Here is an 8,941-nt window from a genome sequence, read left to right as displayed (position 1 = left end):
AAGGCACTGCATCTCAGTGCTAGAGGCGTCACTACAGACAGCCTGGATTCGAACCAGGGTGTCTGTATCACAACCGGCTGTGATTGGGAGTCCCATATGGCGGCGCACAATTGTTGGCCGGTGTAGGCCGCCATTGTAAATAAGAATTTGTTCTTAACTGACTTGTCTAGTTAAATAAAGGTTACATATAAAAAAATAAGTTTGTCTCTCGTCATTTGATAATACAGAAATAACCACCGCAACACCAAGTCAGATTTAAAGGATAAATAAATGGGGCATATAAGCAGACAATAAAAACTCCTACAATATTCGCTGATGACATTTCTCTAAAACAGGCTATAGGCTACAAAATCAGCCGTTTCCAGCTACAATAGTCATTTACAACATTAACAATGTCTACACTGTATTTCTGATCATTTTGGTGTTATTTTAAATGGACAGAAATGTGCCTTTCAAAAACAAGGACATTTCTAAGTGACCACAAACTTTTGAACAGTAGTGTATATCCCTGGCATATTACATAATTTATTCAGCAGAATACAAGACATTTATGAACTCCCCTCGCTATGCTCACTTGAACAGGAAGGTGTCGCGGTGGTCTTTTGTGGGCAAATTTTGTCAACAAACTTCGTCATCAAAGTCTGGCAATCTCTGGATTTATGTTGCTTTCAAGACAACTGGAAACTCGGAAAAAAAGGTCGAATCATGACGTCAGTGATCTTCAGGTCGGAGCTCTAGAAATAGGCCCAAGTTCCCGACTTGCAATTCCCAGTTAGATGACCGTTCAAAACTTATTTACCCAGTCGAAGCTAATTTGTCCCCCCGAGTTCCCAATTGTCTTGAACTCACTAAAGTCTGAGATTTCCCAGTTTCGAGTTTCCAGGTGTTTTGACGAGGCAGAAGTCATGCTGGATTGACAGCATGGCCAATATTGAATGTTTATCATTTTAAGCTTTAAAAATAGAGCCTTAAGCCTAGACTTGGACCACACACCCACTACACTGAATAGTAGGCTAGTGATTGCTTTGCAATACTTGCAGTTAGCCACTGATTCCTTCCAAACCACTCATTGTAGAATTTGTGATTTCTAACTTGTTGTGTAATGTTTATGACCGATGAGCACCGATATGTTTTATCTATAATTTCTCTTCATATGTCAAGGATTGAAAAAGATTTGCCGGTAGATTATCGACTTGATTCATGATGATGACTGCTAGCTAAGATTTTGAAAGTATGATGTTGACATGATCAGTCCAATCAAAGGTATGGTAGATATAATGTGATTTGACGTAATTCTATCTGTGGCCAATGAGCTTGAGCCTTCTTGGATGTGCACTTCTAATGTAACTCTATGGCAACACCCAAGGGGCTAGAATTTTTGAGCTCTCCCTGTAGATTTTGCGGCAATGAGTCCCCATGAGTGACAGAACACTGAGCCAATCACGGCACAACTAGAGAACATTACCAACTCCTACGCTCCATATTTTCCGCTGGCTGTCCCACCACCACAGAAAGCACTGACCTAGACTGAAACACCTGCATTTTGCAGTTGCCTTACTCAAGAAAGGAAAAAAGAGACCATGTTTGTATTTATTTTATTAACTCAATTATAGATTTTACATTTTTACATTGTTTGCAAACTGATATGTGACACGTATGAATGCCAAAATAACAGGCAAAACAAGCAACAACAAAAATGGCGGGACACCACTGGTTCTGTAAGAGATACAGACATGCTTCTCTCTCGCACCACAGCAACTGCCACGAGTTGGTCTCTAGGCTACAATATTGGGCAAATAAACCCGGGCTGGCCCAATTAATTCTTAGAATATCAGGATCGAGCTGAAAATCGACATTTTCACATTCGGCAACGATTTTATTTTAGGGGGCAGTGGAATTACAGAGGAGGCAACTCAATTTAAAAAAATCACCACCCCATTCCACTACTTTGACAATAGCTGATCCTACACCAGGCCTACAGTGCTTTCGGGAAGTATTCAGACCCCTTCACTTTTTCCACATTTTGTTATGTTACAGCCTTATTCTAACATGGATTAAATAAAACATTTTCCTCATCTACACATAATACCCCATAATGACAAAGCGAAAACAGGTTAAAATATTTCTGCAAATGTATTACAAATAAAAACTTGTAATACAAGTTTTCAGACCCTTTGCAATGAGACTCGAAATTGACTCAGATGCATCCTGTTTCCATTGATCATCCCTGAGATGTTTATACAACTTGGAGTCCACCTGTGGTAAATTCAATTGATTGGATATTTGGAAAGGCACACACCTGTCTATATAAGGTCCCACAGTTGACCGTGCATGTCAGAGTAAAAATCAAGCTATGAGGTCGAAGGAATTGCCAGTAGAGCTCTGAGACAGGATTGTGTCGAGGAACAGATCTGGGGTAGGATACCAACAAATTTATTCAGCATTGTAGGAAGTCTGGAACCACCAAGACTCTTCCTGGCCGCCCGGACAAACTGAGCAATCGGGGGAGAAGAGCCTTTGTCAAGGAGGTGACCAAGAACCCGATGATCACTGACAGAGCTCCAAAATACCTCTGTGGAGATGGGAGAACCTTCCAGAAGGACAACCATCTCTGTAACACCTTTATGGTAGAATGGCCAGACGGAAGCTTTCGAAAAAGGCACCCAAAGGACTCAGACCATGAGAAACAAGACTCTCTGGTCTGATGAAACCAAGATTGAACTCTTTGGCCTGAATGCCAAGCGTCACGTCTGAAGGAAACCTGGCAGCATCCTTAAGGTGGAGCATGGTGGTGGCAGCATCATGCTATTGGGGATGTTTTTCAGCGGCAGGGACTGGGAGACTAGTCAGGATCAAGGGAAAAATGAATGGAGCAATGTACAGAGAGATCCTTGATGAAAACCTGTTCCAGAGTGTTCAGGACCTCAGACTGGGGTGAAGGTCCACCTTCCAACAGGACAACGACCGTAAGCACACTACCAAGACAATGCAGGAGTGGCTTCGGGACAAGTCTCTGAATGTCCTTGAGTGGCCCAGACAGAGCCAGGACTTGAACCCAATAGAACATCTCTGGAGAGACCTGAAAATAGCTGTGCAGCAACACTCCCCATAAAAACTGACAGAGTTTGAGAGGATCTGCAGCGAAGAATGGGAGAAACTCCCCAAATACAAGTGTGCCAAGCTTGTAGCGTCATACCCAAGAAGACGCGATGCTGTAATCGCTGCCAAAGGTGCTTCAACAAAGTACTGAGTAACGGGTCTGAATATTTATGTAAATGTGATATCAGTTATTTATTTTCAATACAATTGCAAAAACTTCTTATTGATTATTAACTGATTATGGGGTATTAGGTGTAGATTCATGAGGGGAAAAAACTGTTGAAACCGTAAGGCTGTAATTTAACAACATTTTGAAAACGTCAAGTGGTCTGAATACTTTCCGAATGCACTGTATGTTTGCCGGGACTCTTTTATTCAACACACCTTGTAACTTCTGTACAGTAGCAGTGCGTGGGTCAAATCAGTGGGTAAGTCAAGCCAGTAAAAAAATACATATGAACCTATGTTGTGACAGTTGCGTTGTTTGCTCTATACCCCATTCGTTCATACGCCACTGTGATATGCAAGAAGGCCGAGACAACAAAAAGTTGTGCTACTCACTGTTTATTATCTATGCATAGTCAAATTACCTCGACTAACCTGTACCCCCACACATTGACTCGGTACAGGTACCACCTGTTTACCGCCTTGTTATTATGTCATTTTCTTGTGTTACTTTCTGATAATAAAAATTGACTTTAGTTTATTCAGTAAATATTTTCTTAACTCTATTTCTTGAACTGCATTGTTGGTTAAGTGCTTGTAAGTAAGCATTTCACGGTAAGGTCTACCTACACCTGTTAGTATTCAGCGCACGTCACAAATAAAATGTGATTTGAAGTCCACTTTGAGCTACTTTCACCGATTTTAATAGTACCCTATTCATTTTCTACCCAGCCTGAGACTACATATGGATCAGCCAAACGAAAGGGAAAAAAATTCAAAAAATGTCACTCCCACTGGGCCCAAATAATCCTTTGCGTTTTCTCCACGCTTCTCTTCTATCTTTACACATTTTTCCCTCTGGGCTGCATGTCTCAGAGGACACGTCTTAGCGAAGGGGCAATTGGTCCAGTCATAAGCATAATTGGATGCCCTGCAACGCCCACAACATCCCTGCGCAGGCGCAAATCACTGTCTGTACGCGTCCGTTCGTTTCCATGGTTGCCATTCTTCAGAACTGGAGAATAATATTGGTGAGTGTCTTTTGACATTGTATAAACCAGTCGATAATACCAGCGTCTCTCAGCTTTTAACATTTTCTCTCACGCTAATAAACTGTGTAAACCGTTTTAGATAGACAAGCAAACCATAGTTGTTGGTGGTTGCCTAGGGGATCAAGAAGCGGAGCAAAGCAAACCCAGTTCAGTAGTCAACATAAAGTGACACGTTTAATTAGAGAATACAAATATAGTATTGGCTAACGTTAGTTCATGAGCCAGACACCCCAAATTGGGCCGTCGGACACACTTCGTGTGATGTCTCATTGTGATTTTGTTGATGTCCCAGTGTTGTGCGAAAGCATTGCAGCAATGGGAGCTTGCTGTGTGTTATCGCTCTTTCTTCCCTAAGTTACCTATTAACATGGCTGGCAAAACTTAAAACGTTACAATTTGTCAACACGTGCGCAAAATGTGCTACAGAGGTAAGGTTAGATAGTAGTCCTCTGTTATTTTCAAGGTTCTGAACAAAGTGTTGAGTCAGCTAACTAATTCTCCACACCAAGTAAAGTTGAAGGCCATGTCAGCTTCTGACAGCTAACGTTAGCAGCTAAGCCTAAGAAATGTGGGAAAATATCGTGAGAATATTCTATTCTGAATATGTAATTTAGCTTTTTGATACAGAGGTTTTGGAATAAGTGAACAAGCAGCCACCGGTAAAGTAAACATCTGTGCACATCTACTGTCTTGTAATGAAAGCAGCATACTGACAGTGACAGTTCAACTACAACCAGCTCTCAACTTTTTCCTCAGCACAGCAGTACAAAATGGAAGGTAAAAAGGGACCTGAGCACGGAAAGACCTATGTCAGGTTAAAGGATGAACACAGGAAACCCTGTCCACTAAAACCAGAGGTTGGTTTAAGCCTGTGGGATGCCGCTGAATCGGACACAGAGAGCTTGGTCCAGGAGAGGGACTACCAGTTTGAGCTTCAGAGGCGAATTGGTGTCGAGTTTGGTGACCAAAACATGACACAACCCCAAGAGGAAGACACAGATGGCTCATGTCTGGCTGAGGGGGAACTTCATGTCTATGATAGTCTCGAGGTATCAGCACTCAGCCAGAACAAAAAGAATGTCCAGCAGCAGAGCAGAGACAAAGAGGTGTCCAGGTAGGCCCTAAACCTTTGCTTTATCACCACTGCTATATGGTGATGGCTATACTGTCATCGTAACCTAAGCAAACTGAAAACTAGAGTGCTCTGAACTACTGCATGAAAGTAGGCCTACATATAACAACAACCAAAGTAGGCCTACACAATACACTTGCAACTCATGTAATTGCTTTGTGAGGACCATTTTCATCTGCCACATCAAATAATTTTGTAGAAATCAAGTCTTGAACCATCTTGTTCACATTTTTTGCATGACTCAGCCTATACCTAATACTGTTAGGAGAACCGTCTGTGTAGGAGAATGAAAAGTAAATAGGTTTGCGATCCAGAAGGGGTAAAATAATAGATTTCTCATAAGACATTGTGCTGAATATCAATGTGACTCTTCAACAAATGTGTCTAATGTTCCAAATGTATTTGCAAAGCAGGACATAAATATTTGTCTCATGATGCATATACAATGAGGCAAAAACACCATTCATAAATGGTCTGCCAAAGAGATTCAGTCAATCTGCCAAGTTCATCCAAATTCTGTTATGCATGGGATGGATCCTGACAGATTCTCAGCCATTGGAAATAGGCCTACAGTTAATGTGACCGGTGTAGATGCATAATGTCAAGTAGGCATTCATATCACTGGCAATAGGCCTGAACATTGTTATCTTATACACTGAACAGAAATATAAATGCAGCATGCAACAATTTCAAAGATTGAACTGAGTTACAGTTCATATATGGAAATCAGTAAATTTAAATGAATTCCTTAGGCCCTAATCTATGGATTTCACATGACTGGGAATACACAAATACATCTGTTGATCACAGATTCCTTAAAAAAAGGTAGGGCCGTGGATCAGAAAACTAGTCAGTATCTGGTGTGACCACCATTTTCCTCATGCAGCGCAACACATCTCCTTCGCATAGAGTTGATCAGGCTGTTGATTGTGGCCTGTGGAATGTGTCCCACTACTCTTCCATGGCTGTGTAAAGTTGCTGGATATTGGCGGGAACTGGAACACGCTGCCGTCCATGTCGATCCAGAGCATCACAAACATGCTCAATGGGTGACATGTCTGTTGAGTACGCAGGACATTTTCAGCTTCCAATAATTGTGTACAAATCCTTGCGAGCATTATCATGCTGAAACATGAGGGGATGGCGGCGGATGAATGGCACGACAGGATCTTGTCACTGTATCTCTGCATTCAAATTGCCACCGATAAAATGCAATTGTGTTTGTTGTTCATAGCTTATGCCTGCCCATACCATAACCTCACCATGGGGCATTCTGTTCACAACAGTGACATCCGCAAACCGCTCGCCCACACGACGGAATACACGCCATCTGCCTGGTATAGTTGAAACTGGGATTAATCTGTGAAGAGTATACTTCTCCAGCGTGGTAGTGGCCATTGAAGGTGAGCATTTGCCCACTGAAGTCGGTTACGACGCCGCACTGCGGTCAAGTCATGACCCTGGGGAGGACGACAAGCATGCAGATGAACTTCCCTGAGATAGTTTGTGCAGAAATTATTTGGTTGTGCCATCCCACAGTTTCATCAGCTGTCTAGGTGGCTGGTCTCAGACGATCCCGTAGGTGAAGAAGCCGGATGTGGAGATCCTGGGCTGGCGTGGTTACACATGGTCTGCGGTTGTGAGGCCAATTGGACGTACGGCCAAATTCTCTAAAACAACGTTGGAGGCAGCTTATGGTGGAGAAATGAACATACAATTCTCTGGCAACAGCTCTGGTGGACATTCCTGCAGTCAGCATGCCAATTGCATGCTCCCTTAATTTGAGACATCTGTGGCATTGTGTTGTGTGACAAAACTGCACAGTTTAGAGTGGCCTTTTATTGGCCCCAGTACAAGGTGCACCTGTGTAATGATCATGTTGTTTAATCAGCTTCTTGATATTCCACCTGTCATGTGGATGGATTATCTTGGCAAAGGAGAAATGCTCACCAACATGGATGTAAACAAATTTGTGCACAATATTTAAGAGAACTACGCTTTTTGTGCGTATGAACATTTTCGGGGATAATTTAAGTTCATGAAACATTGGACCAACTCTTATGTTGCTTGCGTTGATATTTTTGTTCAGTATATTTTCCCTAAAGTAGACTTTAAGACATTTTCAGTTTGGTCAGTAGGTGGCAGTAGTAGATCATAAGTGGCACCTCAAACTTATTTGTCTTCTTCACTATGGTTGTGCATCTCAAAGGGTAGTGTAGCCTATAACATTAGTGTTAACATTTATTTTTGAATGTATTTTTCCCGTTGTAATGTTTGAACAAGCTGATCAGGTTTCAGTTAAACTAGATGTGCTATTTATTAAAATCTTTACTGGAACATGTTATGCTGTACACTAAATCATAATCAGAAGTGTCCAAAATACAAATAAGCTACAGGGGAAGTAGGCCTACAGGGCATTATTTATTGATAATTATGTTACAACCAACTGTGATTGTTTTAAAATGAGCCAAGGCATTCCACTTTTTATTTAGCTTTTCTGAACATTAGAACAATTCAAGTGAATTATGCCATTGTTGCGCTATTTACTTTAGGCAAATTAGTGCCTCACTTTTAATTAGGTCTAATCTGTTTATTGCATTTGAAAATACTGTTATCAAGTACACAAATTAATCAAAATGAAGATTATAATACAGTGCTTATGTAAAATGTTATATGGAAAACTCCTGCAACAATAAAGCATTTTTCTCACTAAACAGCACATGGAAGATAAAAGATGAATAGCGTTCATTCTTCACTCAACAATGGAACAAGGCCAGTAATTGAGCCTGATGCACACATTGGCAAATTAATTGAGCTGTCAGCAGACGTGTTAGGCTAATTTAGGTACTTTCCGAGTAACTGCCTTCATTTAAGGCAAATTAGATTTAAATTTTGTTGGAGGTTATCACAATAAGTGGTCACTCTGCTGTCCATTAACTGTCCGGCTCTTCATTGTCAACATGCCAGAGACCTCTCTGATGCAGGAATCTGAAGAGAGGACCCCCACATCTGTTTTTCACTCTCCCCATCTACTGGAACTGTTTCCTCACTGACCTCGCAATAATAATTTCACCGTAAACAGAGAGAGGCTATTCTCTCATTGTTGGTCCCGGGCAGATTGATGCCCGCCAAATGAAGATCCACTTCACCACGTAGGCACACATTGTTTCAGTGAAAATGACCATGGCAGATACTCACAAAAGGGTCAATTTCAGATTGTCTGCCCTGAGAACAGTCCCAATTTCCCAGCGTCATAGTCTCATAGCCTCGCCATTGATCGGCTCTGTCCTCAAAGCCGGGCGTCCACATTCACAACAGTGGGCATTTCACACCCATGTATAGCCTACTCGTCATTCAATCAATGAATGTCCCCATTCAAGCACCTCTATTCATCCAGTGCAATATTTTTCTGTTTACCTCGTGATTTCTTTTGAATGCTGATAAAGAAACACGTTTGAACATTTTCCATAATCTCTTTTTACTTCCCCCACAG

At 41.6% G+C, this 8,941-nt stretch overlaps 1 protein-coding gene across 2 annotated transcripts in view; it reads left to right on the top strand.

Moving 5' to 3' along the window:
* The first annotated feature begins 4,235 nt into the window (after positions 1-4,235).
* The window catches only part of jhy (junctional cadherin complex regulator), a 43,031-nt gene continuing 38,325 nt past the window's right edge, over positions 4,236-8,941 (top strand). Inside the window, exons 1-2 of one of the 2 annotated variants that reach the window (XM_055941640.1) lie at positions 4,236-4,295; positions 5,078-5,430. In XM_055941640.1, the coding sequence (XP_055797615.1) occupies positions 4,260-4,295; positions 5,078-5,430 (389 nt within the window). In that variant the 5' untranslated portion in view covers positions 4,236-4,259. Of the gene's footprint in view, positions 4,296-5,072; positions 5,431-8,941 lie in introns of both variants that reach the window. The other variant, XM_055941641.1, reaches the window with a different exon arrangement.

The sequence above is a fragment of the Salvelinus fontinalis genome, chromosome 13 (assembly GCF_029448725.1).
Source record: "Salvelinus fontinalis isolate EN_2023a chromosome 13, ASM2944872v1, whole genome shotgun sequence".
Classification (NCBI taxonomy): Eukaryota; Metazoa; Chordata; class Actinopteri; order Salmoniformes; family Salmonidae; genus Salvelinus; species Salvelinus fontinalis.
Note: the sequence above shows the minus strand (reverse complement) of the source record. Positions and strands in the feature narration are given on the sequence as shown.